Source organism: Coniosporium apollinis (assembly GCF_000281105.1).
Source record: "Coniosporium apollinis CBS 100218 chromosome Unknown supercont1.29, whole genome shotgun sequence".
Lineage (NCBI taxonomy): Eukaryota > Fungi > Ascomycota > Dothideomycetes > Coniosporium > Coniosporium apollinis.
This window is the reverse complement of record NW_006913291.1, coordinates 61,679-88,066: the sequence shown is the minus strand read 5'-3', so window position 1 is coordinate 88,066 and position 26,388 is coordinate 61,679. Positions and strand designations below refer to the sequence as shown.

The 26,388-nt window shown below is 53.7% G+C and overlaps 9 protein-coding genes across 9 annotated transcripts; 4 read left to right on the top strand and 5 right to left on the bottom strand.

Annotated features, from left to right (window-relative positions):
• Positions 1 to 100: 100 nt before the first annotated feature.
• On the bottom strand, positions 101 to 1,809 carry W97_05909 (cyclopropane-fatty-acyl-phospholipid synthase; the record flags this gene model as incomplete). Its single annotated transcript, XM_007783790.1, has 4 exons — positions 101 to 277; positions 329 to 1,080; positions 1,147 to 1,633; positions 1,714 to 1,809. 4 exons carry the CDS (start codon positions 1,807 to 1,809, stop codon positions 101 to 103), a joined length of 1,512 nt encoding a protein of 503 aa, XP_007781980.1.
• Positions 1,810 to 2,462: 653 nt separating this feature from the next.
• Positions 2,463 to 3,976, bottom strand: W97_05908 (uncharacterized protein; the record flags this gene model as incomplete). The annotated part of the gene is made up of 2 exons (XM_007783789.1): positions 2,463 to 2,627; positions 2,696 to 3,976. The coding sequence occupies 2 exons, from the start codon at positions 3,974 to 3,976 to the stop codon at positions 2,463 to 2,465; spliced, it is 1,446 nt and encodes a 481-aa protein (XP_007781979.1).
• A 424-nt stretch (positions 3,977 to 4,400) lies between these two features.
• On the top strand, positions 4,401 to 5,768 carry W97_05907 (CMGC/CDK/CDK7 protein kinase; the record flags this gene model as incomplete). The annotated part of the gene is made up of 2 exons (XM_007783788.1): positions 4,401 to 4,587; positions 4,756 to 5,768. The coding sequence occupies 2 exons, from the start codon at positions 4,401 to 4,403 to the stop codon at positions 5,766 to 5,768; spliced, it is 1,200 nt and encodes a 399-aa protein (XP_007781978.1).
• A 3,951-nt stretch (positions 5,769 to 9,719) lies between these two features.
• Positions 9,720 to 10,721, top strand: W97_05906 (uncharacterized protein; the record flags this gene model as incomplete). Its single annotated transcript, XM_007783787.1, has 2 exons — positions 9,720 to 9,979; positions 10,076 to 10,721. 2 exons carry the CDS (start codon positions 9,720 to 9,722, stop codon positions 10,719 to 10,721), a joined length of 906 nt encoding a protein of 301 aa, XP_007781977.1.
• Positions 10,722 to 11,942: 1,221 nt separating this feature from the next.
• Positions 11,943 to 12,416, top strand: W97_05905 (uncharacterized protein; the record flags this gene model as incomplete). Its single annotated transcript, XM_007783786.1, has 3 exons — positions 11,943 to 12,098; positions 12,169 to 12,295; positions 12,364 to 12,416. 3 exons carry the CDS (start codon positions 11,943 to 11,945, stop codon positions 12,414 to 12,416), a joined length of 336 nt encoding a protein of 111 aa, XP_007781976.1.
• A 593-nt stretch (positions 12,417 to 13,009) lies between these two features.
• W97_05904 (uncharacterized protein) lies at positions 13,010 to 15,994 on the bottom strand (the record flags this gene model as incomplete). Its single annotated transcript, XM_007783785.1, has 1 exon — positions 13,010 to 15,994. One exon carries the CDS (start codon positions 15,992 to 15,994, stop codon positions 13,010 to 13,012), a length of 2,985 nt encoding a protein of 994 aa, XP_007781975.1.
• A 2,191-nt stretch (positions 15,995 to 18,185) lies between these two features.
• Positions 18,186 to 18,772, top strand: W97_05903 (uncharacterized protein; the record flags this gene model as incomplete). Its single annotated transcript, XM_007783784.1, has 2 exons — positions 18,186 to 18,560; positions 18,620 to 18,772. The coding sequence occupies 2 exons, from the start codon at positions 18,186 to 18,188 to the stop codon at positions 18,770 to 18,772; spliced, it is 528 nt and encodes a 175-aa protein (XP_007781974.1).
• Positions 18,773 to 20,205: 1,433 nt separating this feature from the next.
• On the bottom strand, positions 20,206 to 23,053 carry W97_05902 (uncharacterized protein; the record flags this gene model as incomplete). The annotated part of the gene is made up of 3 exons (XM_007783783.1): positions 20,206 to 20,476; positions 20,530 to 22,897; positions 22,945 to 23,053. 3 exons carry the CDS (start codon positions 23,051 to 23,053, stop codon positions 20,206 to 20,208), a joined length of 2,748 nt encoding a protein of 915 aa, XP_007781973.1.
• A 494-nt stretch (positions 23,054 to 23,547) lies between these two features.
• Positions 23,548 to 24,167, bottom strand: W97_05901 (uncharacterized protein; the record flags this gene model as incomplete). The annotated part of the gene is made up of 4 exons (XM_007783782.1): positions 23,548 to 23,697; positions 23,772 to 23,788; positions 23,842 to 23,971; positions 24,078 to 24,167. 4 exons carry the CDS (start codon positions 24,165 to 24,167, stop codon positions 23,548 to 23,550), a joined length of 387 nt encoding a protein of 128 aa, XP_007781972.1.
• Between the last annotated feature and the right edge of the window lie 2,221 nt (positions 24,168 to 26,388).

The following is a 26,388-nucleotide window of genomic DNA, read 5'->3' as shown; positions in this document are numbered from 1 at the left end:
TGGACTTCCGCGCGCCAAACGCTACCAGACTTGGAACGGCGTTCTTCCCACAAATCCCAACGTGCCGCCAATGTTCCCGCATTTGCTACCGAAACATATCCTACTCCTTGTTCACCTTCGCCTTGGAAGCAGCTAGAGCGCCATGCAACCCGTACTGACTCGGCACGCCCTCAATCCGATGCGTCGAGTTGATATTCTTGACCAACGTGATCTGGAAACACGTAGCACTCCCCTGCCTTGAGATGATGGTCGAATATGCCAAGAAGAACTCCCATATCTGGATGATGTTAGAAGATTGCAAGGGGACGAAACGTATGACACCGCTCACCCTGAACCACCTGTTGCCATACTTGGCAACCACCTTTTCCTTATTCGCCATCCAATTCCTATACCACCTCCACAGCGTCGCGGAATAATGCACGCCGATGGTGTCAATGCTCTTAACCTCGAATCCAGCGCCCTCAAGCTTGTCCACAAACCAGCCGAGCGGCGTGCTCGCGTCCGCGCCAGGAAAGATATACTTGTTCATGAAAAGACCCCATATAAGATCCTCATACTGCCAGCTCTTCCTGAGCCCGGCATACTGCAAGAAGAACACACCATCGTCGTCCAGCATGTCATGCACCTGGCGCAAGAAAGTCGAAAGATGGCGCACGCCTACATGCTCGACCATCTCAAGGCAGGTGATCTTGTCGTAGCCACCCTCCGGGACAGGAATGTCGCGGTAGTCCATACAAAGAATCTTGCTCTGCTCCTCAGGGACGCCGGCTTTTCTGAGGCCCGCATTGCCCCAGGCGGTCTGGTTGCGGCCGAGCGTGACGCCCGTGGCGCGGGCGCCGTAGTTGGTGCTGGCGAACTTGGCGAGGGTGCCCCAGCCGCAGCCGATGTCGAGGACGGACTCGTTGGGCTGGAGTTGGATCTTTTCGCATACGACGGCCATCTTGTTGTCTTGGAGTTGCTCGAGGGTTTCTTCTTTGTTGATGTCGGAGATTATGCCCGAGGTGTAGATCATGCGCGGGCCGAGGAACCAGCCGTAGAAGTCGTCGCCGCGGTCATAGTGGTCGCGGACTTGTTCTTCGTCTGTCGTGTGTGGGTTAGCCTTGCCGTCCTGCTCAATGAGGTGCTGAGCGGAGAGAGAGAACGCACCTTGCGACCTTGTATGCATGATAACCTCTGGCATCATCCCGGTCAGGAAGAACCAGAACAGCGACAGCGTGAACCTAAAGCTCGCCCAATCATGTCGGTATTCCATGATATCGAGGCAGTCACCATTGAAGTCGACTTTCCCGTCGAAGTACATCTCGTGGAATGTCTCCATTGGAATCTTGCTGCGTCCGTAGTACTTGTCCCGGTCTTCCTCGGAGTGAAATGTGAGGTAGTGTTCGATGGGCTTGCCGGGCAATCTCGCTTTCTCGTTCTTGCGCGGAGACATGCTGGAAGCAATTGTCCAAAAGGCCATAAGGATGGGAATCGCCATGATCAGGGCGAAGAGTATCCATGTTTTGAGGCCGCCGCCGAGCTTCCAGGAGCAGTACAGTGGGAGTAAGGTGAGGAGGGCTATGAGGAGATAGTTGCTGAAGGTCTCACTGCTGGCACCGTCGGCGGGAAGGGGAGCATTCTTGATGGCCGGGTACTGTGGCAGTCGTCAGCTTGTTTACCCATGTGCCGCGGTTTCAGTTGTCTCTGCAATAGACTTGCTGTTGTCGTCCGCACGCCATAGTCTTCTGCTGGCGGTTCAGGGCTGGGCGCAGCAGGCGTGTCAATGAACTCAAACGAGTCCTCAGACACGTTTCCCTCGAGGTCGGCCATGGTGAATATCGATTGCAGCAGGTAAAGGGTGTTTGAGATTGCACCTGGAGCTTTTCAGCGTTGTGCCTGCCAAGAATTTCAGGGTCATGTCAGTGGGTGGACCCCTTGAAAACCGCCGAAGCTCCGATTCAACTGTGCCTCCACGCCAAGTCAACCTTCGTTTTGGGACCTGTGCCGTATAGACTTGGCCCTCCCAGTCACCACATCTGCGGCCTATACGGCCCACTGCTCCCGCGAGAGAGCCCGAATTCTGGAAGGGCACCGAAGGCGGCGGCTGGATCAACATCGAGCTCTTGTCTTTCTAAGCCTGAATCCAAGAGTTCTTTCTTTTTTAGCGCCGTTTTGAGAATGCTTTGGACCGGAAGTCATCGAAGACGATGCGGAGTCTCTTCCATCTCCTACGTGAGTTGTTTTCAGAAAAGGGGTGGCGCTCCTCATGTGTGGACGATTGGCTGTCAACTACGCCCAAGACGAGTATAGAAATATGTGTGGTCGTCATTGGAACAGGACGGCAAAGATGTAAATGTCATGTATTGCGGGCATCTCTGTGCGTATAAGAACGAGCTTCTCGACCCAAGTGCCACGTTCAAATCAAACCCCATTGCTGCAGGCTACACTGCTTCCAACGCCGCGAGCCGAACGCCATACAAAGCTTACTTGATGTGTACGTCGATTGAATCCATATCTGCGATTTCTGTGTCTTCGAGCTTCGCCGTGGGTGACAAGCGCTCGCCATCCCATGTGAGAAAAACTTGCTGATCCGCCAAAACCACTCGTTTACGACGAAACCCGTTCGCAATCTCCTCAAATGTAGAGGTCTATCACCCCAATCAGTATCCCGAAAAATGCATCGGTGTCGGTAGGAGAGTAGCTTGCAGGGACTTACCGGTTTCGCCCGGAGTTTGAAGTCTTCATGGCCCTTCGCCTTCAAAACCAGCTTCACCAACTTCTCCTCCACCTTCTTCTCCTGCGTCGGCAACGGTTCCTCCTCCGGCACCTTCGCCTTCAGCTTCTGAGCCGCCTCTCTCTTCATCTCCTCAAACGCCTCCGGATTGCAGACTTCCATGTGGATCTTGCCCTCACAGAGGCCATCTGCACCTCGGCTCTTGCCACTCCTCATGATGATTTCCCCATCCTCGTCCACCGCTATACCGAGGCTTTTGCATGTGGTGGAGTCGTAAAGCCTTCGGCCACGGAAGGTGAGGAATATGCTGGCGCTTTCGTCGGAAGGAAGACCTTCTCGCTTGCACCATGCGTCCCGGACTTCATGGAGGCGTTGCTTGAGCCGGCGTTTCACTAGCAGGGGCCTTGCGTTGTTGATGCGGGAAGTTATGAGGATCTGGATCACGGGACCATCTGTGTCTGTGGCTGTCGAATTCGGTGCATTGAACTCGAATGAGTTGGCGGCGGATAAGGGTTGGGTTGAGGAACGCTGGATCGAAGGATTTGGGCGCACCGGTGACGCTATCTTGGCGGCTTCGGCTTCCCTCCGCCTGGCGCGAGCTTTGGCGGCGAGCTCGCGAAGGAAAGGGTCGAGTTCTTCGTCGGAGTCATGCTGGGCGGGTCGCTGTCCTGATTCCGAGCGCGGAACGGAAGCTTTCGTCGTGCCATTGGTTGCGGTTTTCGCAGGCGAAACCGAGTAGAGGTGTGCTTCATCGTCATCATCTGAGTCGAGTAGATCGACCACGGCAGACTGTGGGGGAGGATGCTTCGTTGGCTTTGTGATGTATCTGTCGCGGGAGATGGGCTGGGTGCTCATGCAAGTTGAAGCGGCTTTCTCTGGGGAAATAGAATTGCTTGCAGCAGTGTCGGGTCGATTACTGCCTCCACCAGCGACGTCGCCACGATTCGAAGCAGAAAGCCGCCTTTCAGCGCCTGCATGCTCCTGACTGGCAGGCCTTTTGACCACCACCCAGCTGCCATCCTCGTCTTCCATGTCCGAGCTCTTGCGCTTTTTCCTCCCATCGGTCCCCTCGCTTTCCCTTCGCTGCTTACGCGCAAGCTTCTCCCTCTTCACACGTTCTTTGTCCGCCATGATGTCCTCGATCAAGTGACTTCCGCGGCCAAATATGTCACCTTCTTCAACTGCCTTCGCATCTGAGGTAGGCTTCGTCCAGGCCGGCTTCGCGAAGAGGGCGCGCTTCGCTGGTTTCGGGATTTCCGCCATGGCTATGGTGATTGTGCAGTAGATCTGGAAGCGGCTTGCGACTTTTATATATGGTCGTCTGTCGCCAAACCGCGCTTGAAGCGAGTCACCAATCGAAGCCCCCGCGCGTGTGGTCGACGCCAAGTCATGTGGAGTTGAAGGCGTCGGGTTTCTCTTTGCGGAAACGCCGATGTTGTGAACTTCACTTCACTTCGAAACACCGGAGAGATCTGATACAGAGATTCGCTCAGCGCCCTTTAAGGCCCTCCAAAGCCTGCGGGAACAACTTCTCCGATCCGGCTATCTTATGTGTGACTGCACTTGTTGCACGACTATGTTAAATTCATAGTCTCCACGGGTACCTTCGTGAGACCTTTTCCTTGCTCAGAATTACCTTACTCACAGCTATAATTGCCTCACTGTTCCTCGATACCCAGCCAGGGCGATGGCGATGGCGCTCTCGCCAGCACAGTACATAGCAGCTTCGGCCAACGACAAAGCCGTTGTGGCCAAAGCGAAGGCTCTCACCATCTTAAGCAACAACGCGAACAGCAAGCCCAGCACAACTACCACTGCAACAGCGGACCTATCGGAGCAGCTCAATGAAGAAACGCGTAACCGCTATGAAAAAGGTAAAATAAATGCTCGGCCTCTTTTTTTTCTTTAAAAGAACATGCTTTAGTATATCCTTTACAAGCCCTAACGCCGCAAGGCGCGCACTCTAACATCGACCTCTGGCTCCCAATATACCGCACGACAGCTGCGGTTGTATAACTATGTTGCTGACACAACATTTGTAGGCAGGAAGCTCGGCGAAGGCACTTACGCTGTCGTCTTTAAAGGCCACCTCAAGTCCGACCCGGCGTCCCTTGTGGCTATTAAAAAGATCAAGATAAACGCCAACTACAAAGACGGCTTGGCTATGGACGCCATCCGCGAGATCAAGTTTCTGCAGGAGCTGTCTCACCCGAACATTATCGCCCTCCATGCCGTCTTTACCTCGAAAAATCTGCAACTCAATTTAGTCCTCGAGTTTCTGCCACGAGGGGACCTGGAGATGCTGATCCGAGATCCGAAGAACGTGCACTACGGATTAGCGGACATCAAAGCATGGATGGTCATGCTGTCAAGAGCGGTTTATTTCTGCCACCAAAACTTCGTGCTCCACCGCGACATCAAGCCCAACAATCTCCTCATCGCCGAAGACGGCGAGGTGAAGCTTGCAGATTTCGGCCTGGCAAGATCTTTCGCAGATCCCTACGAGAAAATGACCTTCGAAGTCATCACCCGTTGGTACAGACCCCCAGAGCTGTTGTATAAAGCAAGACATTACAGTGGCGCTATCGACGTCTGGTCCGTCGGCACCGTATTCGCCGAGCTCATTCTCCGCAAGCCATGGATGACAGGCACTACCGACATCGACCAGATCGACCACATCTGCCAAAACTGCGGCACGCCCCTCGAGGAGAACTGGCCCGGAGTTAGCAAGCTAGACAATTATGTTCCCCCCGCGCCGTCAGCTATACATCCAATACCTAACAAAGCGACATGGCTGGGTAATTTTGGCACCGTTGGCCCGCAGGGTGTGGATCTGTTGCGACGGATGGTGACCCTTGACCCTAGTAAACGGATTACAGCTAGAGGTGTACTCGAGCATGAGTGGTGGATATCTGACCCGAGGCCAACGAAGAAGGAGCAACTACCCAAGAAGGGCGGCGGTGAGGAGAAGATGGGGGAGGATCTCAAGAGGACAGGCCGGGATTTTGAGGCGGATGGACGGGTGGACAAAGTTGCGAGGAAGCTTTTCCCTTGATTTGGTTAAGAATCGAGGGTTTCGGTCCGCTGATGATGGTCGACGGGTAGCTTCTACACGAGGCACTCAGTATCTCCTCAAGCGCATACTTCCCCGCGTGTCGTACCATACGAAATAAGCAGAAGTCCCTGCTGCTCCCGATGTGTCGAGCAGCGCGCACGTTTTTAGTATCACAGCCGCTGTCGCAACCTGGATGGTCAGCAATCTGAAGTGAAACACCGAGCATCAGCCGCAATGAGCACAAGGCGCGACAAAGCCTCTCCTAGGGCGCTGCGTCAGCAGCTCAGACATGGTCGACTGCAAGAATGAAGCGACACTAGATATCTCACAGAACTCCTCAGACAAGAAAGACAATGCTGAGATGCCGCTTTCAACGGCTGTAAGAGTTCAGGTGTGTACTCATCAGTCTCCTGAGCCAGTCTTGTATCTGTGACAGGTGATTCTCCTCTCGCAGTTGTTCCTTTCCCCGCTCTTGTGTAGGTATGCTTCCCTCACCGAAATGTACTGTGTGAATTGGGCTCTGCAGCTATAACCTAACCGCATGAATATTATACACAATCGTTCGAGCCGTTCTTCGTTCCTCGTCCGTTCTTCATTATACCAAGGACGTAGACGCGACCGCTTCACGACCTTCGCTCTCATCCCGGAGAGTTTCTACCAGGAGAGCATTCGTTCTGTACAATGCAAACTCTGCATTTCACAGCCACTGACTCTCTTCCACATGGTCCGCCAGCTTAGTACCACAGCACCTATTCATAAAACCAAGCTGTAAAATTGTAGCGTGGTTTGACTGGGCAGAGTAAGATATGTGTTCTACGTCCACAGACCATATAAGAGTAGCATTTGTCGCTTCTTAACTCAACCCCGTAGCATCCCGCTTTCCAACCCAGCAGCACAGCATCTCGCAGTCCAGCTTGATTTCCTCATAGTCGCCGCAATCTCTATTGCAAGGTCAAAGCCTCCGACCACAAATATTACTACCACTCCTGATATCCCTGGCCGACTCATCTGTCCGCGGTTGACTCGGGCGCAGAAAAACGACGTACTTGGCACGATGTGGTTCTGCGGCAATTGCTCCGCGCCGAACTTCCTTGACCATGGTGCAATGACCGAAGAGCACCCACTTGGAGTTCTCAAGTGCCGCGATTGTTACAGGCCAGCCAGCAGCAAGAGTTGGTTCGCCTCCGACGTTGTTCAGTGGCATCAGCTCGACGCAATCCAGCTCCCGATCAATGCACATCGCCGTACTTTACTCGGTTGGATTTGCTGCGGATGCGGCTGGGCAATGACGGCCGCTCTAGATGAATATGACAAGCGGAAAGACGGGACCTTAGGATGTCACCGCACGGCAGGCTAGGTATCTTGTACTACGCCCACCAGCAGTATTCGCACTGCTTGAGCAGCTTCTGCAAGGCGTGTCAACGTTTCGAGTTGCCGCTCAAAGGAAACAGTATCCCGGTAACGCCGGTAGAAGAAATAGACCTCACTACCGAAGTTTCCGAGGCACCCCAAAACACCCATATGTCTAAGGCTTTCTACAAGGTAGCCGGCAGTTCGCTTATTTGACAGCTGCCGGTACTTCGCTATGCAGTGATGCACACTCCGCATCCTCACCTCCTATCTCGTGGCTTTGTTGCATTGTTCGTCACAATGTGCGTCGATCTCTTTGTCAGCGTTTCAGCAAAGGTCATACTTGTTTACACATCACAGAATATGCGTGGTGCAGTGTGGAACCACCTTCCCGCCGGATCTGCCGGTATCTGGAGCGAGCGTTCCGGAACACAACATACCATATCGCTATTCGCTCTTAATATCTTGGACCACGTTATTTATCCTTCGGAAGTTGCTTCCCGTTCTCAAAGAATCGCTTGGTCATTGATGCGCACGCATAATTAACCTTCAGTTCGAGCGTTGTTCATCTGGTTCTCCAACAAAGGCATTGTCCGTCGCCTGCGAACTGACATTGTCACTGGATCTTCTACCATGGATAGTGTCGATGAGTGAGATTCCTCAAGTATAAGTACCATCCATTTTCCGGTCTCCTGTTCGTGCTCCAGATTGCCCGCTGTGACCTGGAGAAGTAGATTGAGTTTTTATTCTGAAGATTTGATTCTGCAGAATCCGTCGTACGCAGTCAATCTCACCACCAACTTGTAGCCTTCGCTGGACGAAGCTTCTACATATAACACCACCACCATCAACAAGTACACCAACCCCACATCCTACAAGATGAAGTCGATCTCTGGGTTTCACACCCCAAGAATGGAGAGTGAACTGGCAAGCAGCGAATGGGTCTGCCACCAATGTTGCTTCGTGTCTAGCTTGAACATCCCGACGATGTCACAGCAGCATCCCCTTGGACTGGTGCGCTGTCCACGCGACCACCTCCCGGACGCGTGCACCGCTATGGAGTCAGGCATGCTCGCATTCGGTACATCTAGGACAATTGAGTTCCCGCTCAATCCTCCTTCGAAGCCCACACATGGCTGGATCTGCTGCGGTTGTGGATGGTCTTCGGCGGCGGCCCTCTCAATGGCCTACAAGGTAAAGCCGCAGTCGACGTGGGACAAAATAAGGGGCAAAGCAGCTAAAGTGGAGACTAGGTCTCTCGGTTATCTGGACCTCATCTGTTCAAGCTGCAAGAAACTTATTTGCACATCGTGCAAGCGCTTCCGCTTTCTGAGCAGAGAGGAGGTGATGAAGCTGAGCCGACTTGAAGAGGGCCAGCATCGCCCCATCAGACAAACAGATCGTCCCCTGGTGAAGAGGAGTACGTCTGAGCGGAGTCCTCCGCTTATGGTACATGCTTATACTAACAGGCCGCTTCCTGAATTGCCACACCAGCCATGTGTGGCACGAAGCAACGCTGTGCGGGATCCGAATACGCACAAACCAACTCCCTGTCGTGCTCACACGACCTCAAAGGCCCAATCGTACCCCGATAGGCCTTTATCGGTGTCATCGTGGCTCGAGGCACATTCAAAGAGACCCTGAGGCAGGGCTTTTTTGTCAGGATCGGTGTTAATGCGTGCTGAGATGCAATCCAAAAAACAGGGTGGAAATTTGTCAAGGGTTTTTTGCGATATAGGTAAGGCGTTTTGGGGTGCTTCAGTTCGTAGTATCAATATCACACTTACCCTCGGCTTGTGGTCATTACATGTGCCTGTCTCATTTTTCGTTCCTTAAACATTGATCTCCCCTAGTCAAACCCAGTCTCGGTACTTGCATTCTAGATACATGATCAATCTTTCCACAGTACTGTTGTCTTCCACCATGAGTTTCCTTTGTTGTTTTGTTGCTGGCAGCGGGGCTGTCACTTAGCGCTTGACACGGTTAGCAGCTCTTCCAATCATCTCTCCCCACACCGTAGTTGAGGCATTTAGTATTGTAAGCATTTCAAACCTAGCGCTCGTTCACTCGTTACAAATCTTGCTGTGCTGCCGCCTCCCCAAGGGCCCTCGGCCGGGCCGCCACAGGGGGACGAGCAAGGAGAGAGATTAACCGCTGGCGGCCTCTCCGATTGACCGGCGACAAGGTATGCTCGCCCATTTCTCACACGAGCTCATTCTTCGCGCTGATTTCTCGAACAGACGTGGTGCCTTTGGCTCGGTGTACATTATCGAGCACGAGGTCAATGGCATTGTGACCCGACAAAAGACACCCACAGGTGGAATGGCCCTGAACAATGGGCGTCCACGAATACAGCGCCGAAATTGCCCGTGTTCATTGTCTGTCCGACCACCAGTATATCAGTAGCCAGCTCGGCCGTCAACTTCCTCACAATCGTCTCTCTCCGGAGTAGTGATTGAAGAACATAGGCTGTGCCCGAAACTCTTTGCTCACTTCTACACCGTCATCAAAGCTGCCATCTGCACCGATTACTCTACCTGCAACAAGCAATCCACCAGAGTCCGAAGCCGTTAGCAGGTCTAACGTTTCAGTTCACCCAACATGGCAACAGACGGTTCATCCCTAGAAATGCACTCACACACCTATCAAGAGCTGAAAGAATCATCGTGGACTTGCAAGAATTGCGGCGTTCTGAACAGCTTTGTGCCTGTCGCCCAACAGCCTGTGGGTCTGTTGATATGCGACAGTTGTCACAAGCCCGCGGAAGCAGGAACTCAAGTATTTTCCAACATACTCGAGATACTCCCGGACTGCATCGAGGAGCAGACGCTACCTCATCCTGGCAGCAAGCGCTCCACCGGGTTCGTCTGCTGCGAATGTGGTATGTTGTGGAGGAGAACCATGAAGGCCGGTCCACAGCAAGCCAAGAGAAGTATCGCTGACTTTCTCCTCCGCAGGAACAAGTCGGAGAAGCGTAAGCAGAAACCCGAAGGACTTGTTCCTCATCTCGCCACCTTCCACTTCAGCACTTCTGTGTGCAAATTCTGCGTACACAAGTGCTGCGAGAACTGTCTGAGGTTTCGACTGCGAGAGAAGGGGATATCCGCTTCCGCGGCCAAGACGGCGGATCTCGTCGAGGAAGTCATACCTCTAACTGCGGCCGACCTTGGCGGATATCTCTCCCGCTTTCCTCTGAACGATGTTCGCGGTCTGAGAGTCCAGACCCAACCTGAAGCCGCTCAAACAGCCTCTCATCAGGCCCCTCCAGTGAGTCCAGTATCCGCAAAACTCATTCTTGACAACCCTATTGTTCTCTCACCAGATCTCATCGACGCGGCAAGCATCACCTCGGTGGACTCTGAAGTAGAGTATGGCGTTGCTGTGGAGCGCAAACTCGTCAAGGTCTCGACACCGCCCGTCCTCTATCGACGCCCAACGAAGGAATGGGTAAGCAAGGCCACTGTTGCGGTTCAGACGCCGTCGAACTCGCTTCCAGAGACGAAGCGGCGAACGGTCCACGATCAAAAGGAAGATGAGGAGAAAGCGCTGAAGGAGTCAACAGACGCTATGGTTAACGGCTTGCTCAGACTTGGATTCCTTTAGATTACCAAAGGTGTTTCATAGGTTCATTTCAAGTTAGGTCGGGGTAGGTAAAGATAGGTATAGGTAGGTAAGTTACGCTGGTCGTAACACCCGGACGAGTGAAGAAAAATCGTAAACCCCCACAGCATCATCGACAAAACGTGACATGAAAATTTGTGATAACGTTATCCAATTTAAAAGTGACAACTAGGAAGTGATTTGTACTGAGCACAGTGGTTTTGGCAGGCCAGTACTCAGAACATCATCCGCTGTAAGCGTGGAAGCTAGCCGACACATAACGAGCATGGCGTCGGAAAGAAGCATTGATTGACTCTATAGCAACTGGTATAACCGGCACGCATCGAACTGATCGCAGACGCTTCTTTCAAACATCAAACATCAAACTCCAAAACGCTCACTCAATGCATTGTCCAGTTCCACCGCCCTTCCCTCAACCCTGATTCAAGGTTCGCGGCCGACCGACCAGATTTCTACCTAAAACCTTTCTCGTCACGCTGGTGTACCCCTCATGTCATCGAGATCTAGAAGAATAGCCGAAGGAGCTCGAAGACCACTCCGCCGCATACGACAAATATGAGCAAAACTGTATAGTGACACCTGTCAGTTGCGTGGTTCATTCTCCACAGCCCTCACTCTTCGCTCCATGCCTCTTCGCTCCGCCTAGAGTGCAGCGCGCTGGTAAAGTGTAAACTTTACTGACCGACAGCTATCTTGCCCACCGGGCTCTTCTGTATATCCTGCTTCTTGAGCGCGCTCTGCGGCTTCCCTCGCTTTGCGTTCTCGGCTTTGGCGAACTTCTCGTTTGCGCGGCGCTGTTGCGGTGTTTGTGCCTGCGCCAAAGAGGGACAGTTAGTTGATAGAAAACTACATTATGGATTCCTAGGGGCTGTGCAAGACGCAATACAGTGGAGGGGCTGAAATACCATTGCGCTGCGTGGCCTCGGTCTGGGTCGCGGAGGTGGTTGGAAGCGGTATTTGCGGGATTGAGACTGCAATCGCAAAGCCAAGTGATAGGGCTGCCGATAGCCAGAAGTGCCCGGGGAAGCTCTAAACTGTGGAATATGTAACTGTCGCTGTTGTTGGTTTCGACAGTGAGTTGCGCAAAAGAACGGGGTATCGTGGAGCTTCGCGGCGGAGGTCTTGGCTTCCCCGAGCTTTTGTAAGATTGAGCCACCAGTGGCCCCCCAGAGACCACGTTGCTTCAAGTTCACACGACACAGTATGCCTATGACTCGGTTATTAGGCAGCATGCCTCTGTTCTTTCGCCTGTCTCAGTCGCCGAGACTACGACAAGGCCATGTAGTGCGCCAATCCATCCGCAACAGCTCCAACGCGTCCTACCAACCTCCGACACCACCTACGCCGAGCAATCCCCACGTATACCGCCCATCTCCTCAACCGTTCCCTTCGAGTCGATGAGAAGTCTCAGCTAACAAGAGCCATGCAGCGTGCATTCTACCAGTCATTCGGGCGTCCAGTCGCGAAAGTCTTCCTCGGCGCCCTCCTGACGTACCAAGCGATATACTGGTCGTGGCTTAAGCTTGAAAGCCTGGAGATCAAGGAGGACAAGAACGGTGCGTGAGGCGCGTTACGTAGGGATGTCAGCATGATCTTTTAAGGATGATGCTGACAGGTTTCGTAGCGGAGATCCGCATGCTTGAGGGCGAAATCAAGACGTTGAGGGTCGGGAAATAGCCATCTATATTATATCCCTAAGCGCACCGGCTATGCCATTTCCTCCTCAAACCGGAAACCCCTGCCCTAACGAAGATGGTAACTGGAGTGCCGTCTTGACGGGTGTTAACCTCCTCAGCATTAAGGACGTCCACGAATGACGAGCGACTTGTCGTATAGTCGAATTGTCTTCTTTTGGGCCACCTGCAAAACATCTTTGCGCCGCAACAGCCTTCAACACGTCCGCTCACTAATTGTGGACGACCGAGACGTAGGTTTTAATGGCAATGACGGCCTATCGATGGAGATTCATCAGCGCTGAACTTGCTAGAAGACAAGATGCGCAGCTTCCACCTCTGGTTAACCACTACATGCTCCTTGCAGAGCAGTTGCAAGCAAAGATCCGACCTTCTCTTGACAGCCTGCTAGCGAAGGCTTCTTGCATCCAAACAGCATGGCACAATATCTACATAAACCAAGGGTGTCGATTAATTAGAAGTAGCTGAAGTCACTATGAGTTACCAAGTGCAGGCTGCCCAGCCCGATGTATCCAACAGAATCCTCTGTAGCAGAACCTTGTACTCATGTGACGCCTAGAGAACGCTGACGGTGCGTCAGGTGATCTCACCATTCCTCCTCTTCGCATCCTCCAACGCCTTCAGCATCCGGTGATTTCCTTTCATCCCTTCCATCTCTGATATCACCTTCTCTGCGTCTTTGAGGTCTTCATCGATCATCTTGATCCTTGACTGGAATTCTTTCTCAAGCTTTTTATCCTCCGCCGTCTTCTGAGTCTCCAGCCTGGCAAACGCATCGTTGTCCGCACCCTCCGCCTTCGCCTTTGCAACCTCAGATGCATACTCCGCGTTGTTTGTCTCCACCTCCACAGTATGAAAATGTCGCATCAGTGCCTTAGACGACTCCGCCAGCGCCCTTCCCACCAGCCTCGCCTGCTCCAGCGCCTCCTTCCATTCCGCGCCAGCCCCACTTCCATCCTGCTCACCCATCTCCCGCACAAGCTCAAGTATCCTCTCGCCATCATCCTGGTTATCCCCCACCCCCCTCCTGGCCGCCTCATCCACAACCTCCATAAGTCTCCTAACACGCAACTCCTTCTCGCCCGTCGCTTTAACCACAGCCTGCTTCTCCACCTGCTCAAAGTGCCTCTCCGCCTGCTTCATCTGCGCGATCTTCTTCGCGGCATACAGCGGCGCGACCTCGGTCCGCTTGTAGCGCCTGTCGCGATCCGCGACCGCGGCTGCGAGCTTGGCGTGGCGTTCTTCGATCTTCTGGTTGAGCAGCAACAGGATCTCGAGGGCATGCGCTGTCGTCGGCGGCGGCGCCTCTTTCCCTTCTTCTGCGCGCGAAAGCGCCACGATGCCGCCGACGGCCTGCTCAGCGAGCATGGCCTCGACTTCTACGGACAGGGACACGAGGGTGCCAAGCTCCTGCCGTAGCCGGTCAAAGACAACGCCGAAGACGCCGTCGACGTAGCTTTGGTACTCGGCTTTTGCTTCTCTGGCTTCACGTGTCGCTTCCTGGGTGCGGAAATCCTCGTCGAGCTGGTTCATCTCCGCGTAGTCGATCTCGTTGTCGTTGTAGAGCTCTTCGTTGCGTGCTTCAGTTTCTTCGAGGCGCTGGCGGCGTTCGGATCCGAGACGGGAGCGGAGTTGGGCGGCACCGGCTTCCCAGGTCGAGGTCAGGGACGCGATGTAGGTGTAGTCTGAGGTGAGCTGGGAGGCTGATGCGCTGATGACGCTGAGGCGAGGATGGGGTGGTAGGTTCTGTACGATGGTGGAAGAAAGAGACTCAAGGAGTATGTTGGTGACAGAATCGTGAAGTGAAGGCGCAGTTATGGGAGCATGTTCCGGCGATGGAGCTCTAACAGCACTAATGGGATCCTGGCTGGTTTGAATCCCGAAGGGGCCACCAGTTATGAGATCATCTGCTGGGAAAGGATTCTGCGGGCCTCGCTGAGTTACGCTAGGTGACGACGGATAGGGTCTTATCGCATCTGACGTCTGTTCCGGCATGGATGTTTGCTCAGGCGCTGGCCTGCCAAAGAAGCTATTCGAAGCGGGTGGTTCCTCGAAAAAGATCTCTTCGTATTTCCGCCGTAGAGCGCTGGAGGAGGTGAGGTGGCTTGGAGATGGCCTGATAACGCTTGGTTCGGCTTCGAACCGAGGTATGTCCTCTGAAGATCCGCCTATGTAGGGCCTGTACGCTGGCTGTGCTGTGCTGTGTTCTTGCTCGGGCCCATCCCTTGGGAAGTCTTCTCCTGATGCATTGGTGGTGGGTGTCAAGATGACGGACTGGGCCGCAGGCTCGCTCACGGCTGGCACGGTACTACCCCTGAATGGTTTGTATGGAGAGCTTGCTGAAGTAACTTCAGTTGAGATCGATTGGTCTTGTCGACGCTCGCCACTACCAAGTGGCTTTTCCCCAGTGATAGGCATGCTCCTCTCAGGCTGAGGCGACTGCCTGTCTGTCATCGATTGCGCGGCCTGTCCTTTCGTCAGCCGGCTTGAGATTGTTGGCCTACCACCGGGACTATACTCTTCTTGAGCCATCTGTTCAACAACGACATAGTCCGAAGAAGCAACTGGCGAGGTCAATGCGGGCCGGTACGGAAGGTCTTGGGTGGTGTTGGGCACAGATGACAACCCCGATCCCTGCACCGGTTGCGGTAGCGGTACTTCAGTTACAGTCACTGGTGCAGGCATGGGCGGGAACATCGCGGCAAGATCAATACCCCTAACTTGCGACTCTGCTTTCAAGAATAGGGTAAATATCCGGATCTTGTCCTCCACAGAAGTCGTGTTCGCCTCAAGACGAAGCATCGCTATATACCGCTCAAGCGAGCCGGTATACCACGGATCAAGGTCCGGTATCAGGTCGGCTGGCTGAGGTGGCTGCTGCATATATTGCACGGGCTCAGCTACCAATGCTTGGGGTATAGCACTAGAGATGGGCGAAGGGGATTTTGTCGTTGTGAGTGGCGGCTGTGGCGATTGGACTTGTATGCTTCCTGTATCTGGGGCCTCGATCGAGACAATGCTTGGACTGTACTGATGAGACCTGTCGTGAAGAGGAGGCGCAGACGCACTCTGCTGAAACGTTGAAGGAGGGCGAGAAACATTCAGCGGCGCTGGTTCTGGCGTCATCGGCCAGCTCTCTTCCGGTAGGTTCATGACTGAAGATTCCTGCTGTTTTCTCATCACAAGAGGGGGTGATGACTGTGAAGGGAGTTCGTAGCTATCAAGCTGTTGAGGTGAAACAGGTCTTGCTGCCGATGTGGAGCTCCGCGCCGCTGGCTCGTTCGGTTCCTCTCCAGGTCCGAAATGCTCCCAGTCAGAAGGACCTCCTCGACCTAGAGCTGAGGCACCACTGGAACTTGTTGCTTCGAACGTGGCGATTGAGGAAACGGTGCTTGAGCGGACCGGCTTTCGTGATATACCGACAGAGGACTGCCGCTCCCGTTGCTCTGTCGCCTGGCTAAGGCTTATGCTTGCTCTCTGCTGCAACGGCGATACAGGTTGGAAGTGCGGGTCTTGCTCGCTCGCGGCTTCTTCGAAAGGCTGAGGAACTTGCGGCGCCATGTGAAAAGGAGGAGGATTCTGGAAGTTCTGTTGCTGGGTTTGTGCGTGTTGATTGCCATACGAACTCCGCCGCGCGAAATCTGATTGGCTTTGGTCCTGCCAGCTGTTTTGTCCGGGTGTTTGAGAGGTAGAGTACGGCTGAGATTGGAACGAAGCTTGAGGCTGTTGCTGCGCCATCCCGGGGGAGCCGAAGGGTTGTGGAGGGTTTGGTGGAGGGTATTGCAGCTGAGTCCGTGGCGATTGACCTGGCTGAGGCGGGGGCGGAGATTGCTGAAACTGGTTTGGCATTGGTTGTTGCGGTAAAGGCTGTGATGGTAAAGGCTGCTGTGGATACTGCTGGAAGTGTTGTTGTTGTTGTTGTTGTTGTTGTTGTTGTTGTTGCTGCTGCTGCTGCTGCTGCTGCTGCTGCACAGGGAACATCGAATGGAGGACAGGCATATTGTATTGTTGCGGTGGAGGCGGAGGCGGCATTTGATGCTGAGCAGCAACATTGTAGTTCTGCGGCATTGGCGGTGGAGCTTGCGGGGCTTGCGGCGTATCAGCAACCATGCCTCCGTAACCTTGAGCAGCTGTTTGGTAACTTGGGTGCACGATCGGCTTCATGTATCTGAATTTCTTGTTCTGACCGGAGAATCCGGCAGTCTGGGCATGTGTCCATGCTGGAATATCCGGTGGGGGAGGCACGTATACACCTGGGAGTGGGTTTGTATTGGAAGGGATGTAAGCTGCAACGCCTTGACCAGACAGTGAAGGTGGGACATAGGCCGGTTGCTGCTCATTTGGGCTCCACACAGGTGGTGGAGAAGTTGTAATCACGTTTCCCGGTGTTGGTGGGAAGGAACCGGAGTTTGTGCGGCCTGGAGCTGGAGGGAAATAAGACCCTCCCGGGGTAGCAGAAGGTGGGGGAGGCGCAGCGGGATTGTACGATTGTTGTTGATGCATAGCTGGAGAACTCGTCTGTATACTAGGCTGCTGGAAGTACGCTCCTTGGTGGCCAGGCTGCTGGTAGCCAGCATTCTGGGCTGGTGCCCCATAGCTCGGCCCAGGGGCCTGCTGGGCCCATTGCTGAGGCGCTGCTTGGTTGTTCGTAGCCCATTGTGTTTGGTTCATATGGGGGGAGGATGTGGGTATGTAGGGTGCTGGTGCCGAGGGATAGCCTTGAGCTGCTAGGAGTCCTGAGTTAGTCGGGTGCTTCTTCTCATTGTCAAGAGGGAGCCATACACCCATATGTTTGCGGTGGTTGTTGATCAAAGTTCGGCGGGCCGCCCGCTTGTTGATACGGACCTTGTCCTGCGCTACCGTACGCTTGTTGCATACTGGGTGACTGATCAAGTCACACACATGATAGCCTCGAATCACGCTCGCGGTGGTATTGGAGCGCTTCCGGTGATAGAATAGGAGTACGAAGCACGAAGCACAGCGATGAGCAAGATGAAGAAGTTCAATTCAGATAGTCTTCAGACCAGTCAATGTGTATATAGGCAGAGAGCGGCAGCTAAAGAAACAGAAGACATGGAGAGCCTCCCCTCGAGCAAAGGCGAGAGACCTGAGGACCGGAGCTGAAAGGCAAGCCACCTGCATGGAGCTTGGGCGCACCGTCTTCAGCACCGCACTAGGCTTCGTAAATACACTTGGCGCATAGACTGGAGGCTGGAAATAGATACAGGAGCCCAACGCGATTGCTTGTACTGGAAGTTAGGCATATACATGCATGTGTGTGTGTATACAAGCTGGAGGCATCTTTGAGGTTGTTGCTTGTGGTGGATGGTCATCAGCTCACAGGTTGTCGAGTACGATTACAAATGTCACAGCTCTCAATGTCACGTGATATCGACGTTCGGTATACACATACTTCTCTCCTTGGGCTCCAAGCGGAATATGTACTCGATCCCGGCAGTTTCAAAGTTCGATTAGCACCTGGATACGGTTGACACTGTACTGCCGATCTCTCTCAGCTGTTACACCCACGACACCTACAGGGCATCAAGCTGATATGTTGTAGAGTAAACCTGTCAGAACACAGCGGACATCCTCTCTTGACCCTTGAAAAGGGCATTTAAACCGTGGTGAACAGGGCAAGTATTGACAAAATGGTTCAAGTTGTCGTGCTTGATTCAGCTTAGCAGCTACAAATATTGCTCGTCGTAGCAGGTCGCTGACAACTCTAGAGGAACACTACTAGCACCTCGAGATGGCCAATCTGAGGCCTGAGAAGCCTCGCATCTTCCTTCTATCACTTGACAACAAGGAGTGGTTTGATGAAATGTACTCGCGTCTCATCAATATGCTCGCCGAGGAAGCTACTCTGCAACGAGCCTCCAAACCCGACGCAGCACTCCGCTACCTGACAAACAACACGCCCCAGGCCATCCTTGCTACCGACGCCGGCCTCGCAGAACCAAAACACTCGGCCGTGCTCGCTCGGGTGGTCGAGTATACCCGCAGGGGCGGCATTGTTGTCTTTGGATGTATGTTCAGCAGCTTCATGAGCCGCCCGAAGATGGAAGCCTTCTTCCGCGATGGCTGGAGCTTGCCTTGGCGGTATGGCGATTACCATCGGACAGACGTTCATCTCAACCGGCGCGTGAGGCAGATCCATAAGATGTTTCTGACCCCAATGTGTAGCCAGAAGGCAGTTTTCTTGTTGTTTGCCGGCCGCCTGCGAGGAGCGGAGCGACGCAGCGGCGGCCTCGACCTTTCGCCGAAGGCGACATTAACCTTTTGCAAGGCAACCTATCTATACCCTCTTTCCCGCCTGCGAGGAGCAAAGCGACGTAGCAGCGGCCCTAATCTTCCGTTAATAGGAGCGAAGCAACTAAGGTAGTTGCCTTACCCGCCTTCCAACTTCCTTTTTATAGGGGGTTCCCCCTAAACCCCCCGGCCTTGCTGCGCTTATATATAGCTAACTACTAATATCCGTGCTGTCTTTCCTATAACTATATTAAACAAATCCTAGCGGCGTGAGATATAACTATACTCTTCTAGCATTAGAAGGGTAGATAGAAGGCTACTTTATTACTATTACATCAGCAAATCTTTTTTTCCCCTCGGAGCCCCTCCGAGCGCTCCGAGGGCCCTCCAAGCGCTCCGAGGCTCCAAGCGACTCTTACCCCTACTAAGGGGCTCGCGAGCGTGTCCGAGCGCCCCGAGCGCTTGAGGCGCTTTGGACGTCCGAATCGTCCAAATCGTTCAAATCGTCCAAATTGTCCAAAACGTCCAAAACGTCCAGAGGTATAGGCTTAGCAGGGCTTGGCATGCTTAGTCAGCAGCTTAAAAAATTGAAAAAAGCTTTAAGTCTAATTTAACTAGTGGTATATAGCGGCTATATAATAGAGCTAGTTTAGAGGGTAAACTTTTAATAAAACTAATTATTATCCGCTTACTTTTTAAATTCGTAGATATTATATCTCTTTTTACTAGGAGGTAAAAGTTAAGCGAAAATAGGAACTCCAAAAAAATCTACTTACTAAGCTGCTTACTAAGTAGCCTATCGTTTTAGACGTTTTAGACGATTTAGATATTTTGGACATTTTGGATAATTTGGACGATTTGGACGATTTGGACGATTTGGACGATTTGGACGATTTGGACAAGATGGTCCGTGCGCGAGGGGCTCGCGAGCGCTCGGAGGGTTTTCGATTTTCCCGAGGCATCAAAAGATTTGCTGATGTATAGTCTTATAAATTCCTAAATAGTTGACTAAGCTCTTCTCCTATCCTGTAGGCTATAAGTACTTAGTACCCTTAGTTGAATACGGCTTTATTAGGTCTCTATACTTACTAACATACGGGTTTAGGTAAACGCGGATACCGCATTATATCTCCCCAATACTGGGTCGTGGACTCAAAGCCATGTCTTTGTCAACGAACCGGTGGGACACCTCCAGCAGAGTCCAGTTGTTTATGCTGCTGTGGGCGAAGGATGGCTTGGATACGTTGGGGACGTGAATGCGGAGGAGGCTTCGGACAATGTCGTCCTCGCTATGTGTGGCTTGGACTCTACGAACTAAGCAATCGTTATACGTATCGCTTCGGCGCTGGCAAACACCGCCATCGTACTTTCAGAGGCGGCAATTGTAGCGGTCCTGATGACCAAGGGCTCGTTGAAGGGAACGCGGCGGGCCTTGACGGCTCAACCCTGTCGATACGCCCGCCGTATTCGTTTCAGACGGCTCCTGTAACTGGCCCATGCTTTGACTTGCAACCCAGTCCTCACATCACACAACACCCAAACCCATACATGGCCCTCTCGACCTCCCTCTTCACAACGAACCAATCCGCTCGCCTCTCTGCAAACTCATACACCTCTTCCGCTCTAAAGATGCCATAGTAGCGGTCCGAATCCGCGATAATCGTCGCTATATCCTTGGCATGGTCAGCTGAAATCAGGTATATCTGCGACAGCTCCCGCAACGCCGCAAAATACTGCGTCAGCGACTTGTTGCGCAGAGTCGAGATGTAGGCATGGTAGGTGTTGGTGTCACTACGACGACCTGTTAGACGAAGCACAGCTTGATCGAGATGAAGAAACCCAACCTGATAAGCTTGATCGCGCCGTCGACACTGATGCGCTGCCGCTTGAGATGCTTGCACAGCGCAGTGAAGAGGCGCAGCCCAACCTCCTGATTGAACACATCCAGCACATTCTTGTCGGTGCTTCCTACCAGCATACTCGTGTGGCTGGAGACGACTTCAACCACCCGCGTTGCTGTCGACGTTGGGCCGATATCGACGACTTGCTGGAAGACATCTCCAGAGACGCTAGGGTTGAAGTCCGTTGGCAGCTGCGTCGTCGCGCAGATATACTCGACCTCGTCCATGAGCACATCGATGCCCTTGTTGAGCCCAGCCGCTACGCGCTCATCGAGCATCTGCTCAAAGCGCTTCTTCTCCTTGATTGCTGGGCTGAGGAAGTCGTCGCGATCAGTCAATTTTGCGTAGACCATTTCCTGCATGTAGAAGACGTCAACCATCTGCTGTATAAGGTCGCCTACATTCACCAACTCCAAGAACGTGACCAGCGGCTCAACGCCCGATTGGCTGTGCTCTCCAACCTCACGAGGATTGTACGTGGAGAGGTGGGTCACCGCTTTGTCAAACCCGGTCTTGATGTGGCGCGTTCCGAGCACCTGAAGCAGTTGCACGAAGATGGCTTCGCATTGCTCCTTGGCCTCTTCGCTGGACTGCCCGCCGAGCTGGACGAAATTTGCTACGCGCTCCAAGCTGGACTTCGCCGTGTGGATAAGGTTCAGAGCAACCTCGATGCTGAACAATGATCTGATGCCTTCGAGGCGAGAGTTCATGATGGCGGCTTTGGCCGCTAGCTCAGTCGTAGGGGCTTCTGGGCGAGGAGTGACAGATCTATCCGTGGGGAGGGGTGTTGTAGGACGCGATATGATGTCCAGAGAGCTGCCATTAGTAGCTGGCTGCGTGACTGTGGCCTTGGCTGCAGCGAAGGGATTCGCTGGTAGAACATTGACTGGGAGCATGACGACTTTCTTGAACGAGGTCAAGAAGTCGCGTTTAACGGCTTGACGGTTGACGTTGGACATGAAGAACGACTCCGTGGATGCCTCTTCATCGAAAAGCCGCTTCTCCCATTGGGTAACTTCGGCATCCGATCTTCGCTTGAAAAAATCGAGCTCCTCTTGCAGATAAAGATCCACGTGCGGTTCAATGCTGCGTGCAACGATCCGAGTAACCTCGTCGGTAAAGTCTGGCGCGGAGTCTTTCGTGGGTTCAATGGACCTTGCGAACTGCAGACTCTGCTCAAACACCCCGGACACTGCTTTGAGGTATGACTCGATGTTCCGTTCATGAGCCTCATCGAACAATGCAGTGACATACTCTGAGATGATGTCTTCTCCAACACGATCCAGCAGAGGCAAGATGACGTCGGTAGAAGGTGGAAAGACACGGTCCACGACCGAGACCTGCTCGTTTATCGCTCCAGCGAGGCGGCGAAAGAAGCCTTCCGAGTGTTGGAGAGACACTGTTCCTAATGACGCACCTTCTAAGCAGTCCAAGGGGTTGCCCAACTTGTCCTTTTCGAGCATTAGAGGGTGATAGTGTATGAAAACATCGACCGCAGCAGCGCCGCCGTTCAGGGTTACGAGAATGTGTGCGTATCTCCTCATTCGGCCGTCCACGTCTTTCGATTCGTAGCCCTGCTCGAACTCTCGAAGAACAGCGTTCTCAAACACGCCCATTATCGAGTTGAGCTTCTCTTCTCGCTCATGCCATCCAAGCGCAAAATCACTCTTAGCGAAGATCTTCAGCTGCGCCAGCATCCTTGCCTGCTGTTCGGGGTCCCGGTATACTTGAAACAGAACCGGGTCTGTATGGCTCCTTGACCGCGCCAGATCAAGGTAGTATGGCGCCAAAGCCCCGTAAATCTTGCCGTACTCTTGCCGTGCATAGCCCCGGATCGAGCGTGCCCTCTTGACTACACCCAGCGCTTGCATCGGATCCTGACGCGCCCCGTCTCCATCACTCGATCCAAGCGTCATAGCGTCAAACCCATCCTGCAGCGTCCCGTTGCGCGGTCTCCCAGATCTCTCAAGTGATCTCCGGTGTCTCTCTTCCTCGACACCAGCATCAAACAGAGTGGAACTTGTCTTCCTAGTCCCATCCCCACCGCCAGCAATGCCATTCACGCTACCATTCAGCCCAACACCCGTTCTTCGCGCTTCCTCCGCTTCCCTAGCCCTTTGCGCTTCCTGCTTCCTCCTCATAGACTCCTCAAACCGCTGCCGCGCTTCTGCCTCATTCCAGCATCCCATGCTCTTCAATCTTTGTATCCATCGTGTGTCATCGTACACCATTTCCTGCATACGCCTGGAGGTGCGGGCAAAGCGGAAGAGGTCGGCGACGGGAAGGAAGTCAAGGATGGTAGAGATGAGTTCTGGCACCATCAGAATACGGCGCCAATAAGAGCTCGAGGCACCATACCTGCCGGGAGTAGTGGCTTTGAGTCGACTAGCTGCGTCGAGCGCAGCGAGGCCAGGACATGGTTGCGTGGGAGTCCGCCGGATACGGGAGCCCTCTTGAAATTGGACATTGTTCCAACAATGGCAAGTTTCTGGTCAGCTTCTTTCGCGTTACGGCGCCTAATATCTCATGGGACCTGTTGGACGGACGTCGAAGAGAAGACTTGGCGGCCAGCGGTCGCGTTGCAAGTCAGTAACGAATCGTCACTGGTCATTTGTGGACATAAGTACAAGAGATGTGCGAAAAGAGAGTTCTAACCGTGCAAAAGGCGCTTGTGGGTACAGATATGTGCATGAGCTGTCAATTTCAAGTCGGCGCATGTCAGGAAGGGTCTGGGAGAAGAACTGGGCCGAACAAAAGCCGAGACGGCAGAGAAGCCGTAGATATAAGAATAAAGCAACTATCTGCAGGTGAAAAATACTAGCTAAATTACAAACGTTAGAGCGCGCTTGAGCATTCAGAACCAAGACATCTTCCTTGTATAGTCTTTGTCCGCATCCGCCTATTTACAACAACACGACCAGCCCAGCAACAGCAAGCCCGGCCCCCAGTCCAGATCCTATGTTATGTGACGCCGCGTTTGTTGTAGCCTGCGCTGCAGATGCGGCGGTTGACGTCCCGGAAGCTGCTTGGGATGCCACTGAAGACGAAACTGACGAGGCTACAGAGGAAGCGGCGCTGGATGCCGAACTTGACGCACTCGGTGCGCTCGAGCTAGCTGTGGATGAGGCGCCAGGACAGGAGGCTCGGGTGGGGACCTGTATTTGGGCTGTTCTGCAGATGCCGACTGCGAAGTCAATAGTGCCTAACACAGCAGACGTCAGCTCAGCATTTTGAAGAAGCGGCAGCTAGACTCACGCTGCTGATCCTCGGGAGAGCAGGAGTTCAGAACACAGCACGACAGGCCGCTGATGTAGTCTGTATTGGAGCATATGCACCGCACATCGATGGGGTTGCAGCCGCCTAGGTTACTGCCGACGCAGTTTCGCTGGAGGTTCAGTCAGCTCCTGATCAATGTTGTGAGTTCAACCTTGGAGAGTGTGCGCGGTGAAAGCACTCGGCGGTGTAGCGGACAAGAGGCCCTATAGACTTACAGCGCACACTGGCAGGTCGGCGATGCTTGTGCTTTGGGCGACTGCGAGAGCGCCGAAGCAGGCGGCAAGGGCCAATGCGGAGAAGCGCATGTTGCTGGGGGCTCAGGTGCTTGCGAAGGGTGGATTACTGTACAGCGCGAATCGGCTTCGCGGAAACGTCGCAGAACAAGCGCAGCGGAGTGGACGAAGATGAGCGGCCAGACTAGAAGGAGTTGAGGGCTCGGAAGGGAGGCTGCAAGCTCTACCTTGGTAGGTAGGGTAACGTTAGGTACAGTATGGATGCGGGCGAGCTGGGCGTGGAGCTGGCGTTCTGCCAACGGCTCGTTCGGGTCCGGGGGGATCGGCCCAGCCGCCTGCCAGCTTCAGCTTTCCGACGTGTCCGACTGGTCAATTCCGAGTGCGCTGTAGTGCTTCAGGCATCAGTCAAAGGCCATCTTGAGGCAGGAAAGCAATCTGTCTTGTGCTTGAGCGGCGCAATCGCTCGAGCAAGGTGCTCAGCAGTTGGGGTTTGCTCACGTCTTGCCGTAAGGTAGACATGGAACTAGCAGAACCTCGATCGCTCGTGCAAGGCCACGGGGAGGCGTGAGACCAAGGGACCATCCACGGATCTGGCGCCGGACGAGACCCAAGCTTCTGCACCTGCGCTGGGTGATGTCGCGCAGTTGCCTTCCATGAGCCTTCGACCGCAGGGACCGCGGGTAGCAGCATGCATGTCCTCAACCACAGCTTGAGAGTCGTGTGATTCGCAGAGGTATCTATGGTGAGGCAAGTGATTTATGTACCTGTCAGGGCAGGTGCATCGCAGCCGCAGCGCAGCCGCAGCGCCGCCGCAGCGCAGCTGCAGGACTACAAGCCCTCGGCTCGTACGAGTACTTCGACGCAGAAGGCCGCGTAAGGCTTCCATCAAACGCCTTTTCGTGCCATCAAACACAGACCTCACGGGCATCCAGCTCAACCCACATGATGACGTGCTGCTAACTGGACGTCCGGAGTGTCCTATGTAGGCGGCGGCGCGCAGCTGGGATCAGGTGTTGGCTTCAAACACAGGGCGCTCACCGAGCCCAGTGTTTGCCTAAATCCTTGGGGAGAGGAGGCAACCGATTCTGGCAGGGCGCAGCATTCGAAAAATTGTTGCTGGGTCACCTTGTGGGTTTCCATTGCGCTCGAGACTACAGAGTGGAGCGTTTCGAGGGCTGTTTTCTCCAGATAGAATTTGCAAATGGGTGCAACGTAGGGCATATCATGCTTAGTGGACAACTCGCAGACAATCATTTTGCTTCCCGTCGCACTGCAAGCCAATACCAGTAGGAGGGTACCTGTCTAAGGTTCTTGCGTCATGTGTATACCTGCGTACGATAAGGCTATGTACGTATGTCATGCCGCTGACACTGCCCAGAAGCCCAGGTGTCAGCCGCCTTGAGTGGCAGTGCCGCCGCCTTGAAACGTCTCGTGAATCACGCGCTCCCCACGTACCTTATGAACCATCCGCTTACTGAGCACTCCTCTCAATGGGATCAGGCTGCAACAAACCAGGGGCTCGGCCTCGCCACTGGCCCTCAACGGTTCGCCCGAAACCACAGGAAGGATACACCAAAGACCGTGGCGGCAAAGCCGGGGCGCCAATTTCAACCAGACCTTCTGGAAGCCGCTGCGGCAGAAAGCCTGACATTCTTTTCCAATCGTGGCCCTGCTTACAGACCAGTTTGACTGACGAATGTCCTTGGTGGCTGAGCCACGCAAACATTTTGCACCGCGCGGCCTGTTTACGATGCTGCCGGATCTTAAAGGTCCACCATTCCTCACCGACGCATGGAAAGGCGAAGGTAGCAACTGAGTGATTTCGTCAGCATCTGTGCCCGTTGATTGCAAAGCGACGTTGGTGAGGCTTTCGAAGAAAGTTGCCTACCTTTCGCCCCATCTGCGGCCGCCCAGTCCGATGAAAAGTTTGCATGGCCTCAAAAATTTTGCATGGCTGTGTACGAGTATGTTAAGAGTCCTCGCGCCCACTTTTGAAATACCTCAAATCCAGCCTTGACACCTGTCCACCTTTATCAACCACACAACCCCATTTCAGCTCAAACCCAAACCACTTCACCATTTAAGGACCCACCAAAGACGCCATATCTCTCCACAAAGCAACATGTCTTCGCAAGGTACCACTTTTCGCGCTGCTGCCTACAAGCCCGGCAACACCTCAGCCCCAGTCAAGCTTTACGGTGACGATGGCTGGCCGGAGACCGGTCGTGATCCTTATGGTAAGAGCCCTTGTCTGCTGGCTATGCGTTGCGGAGCGGTAGCTAATGTCTCCGAA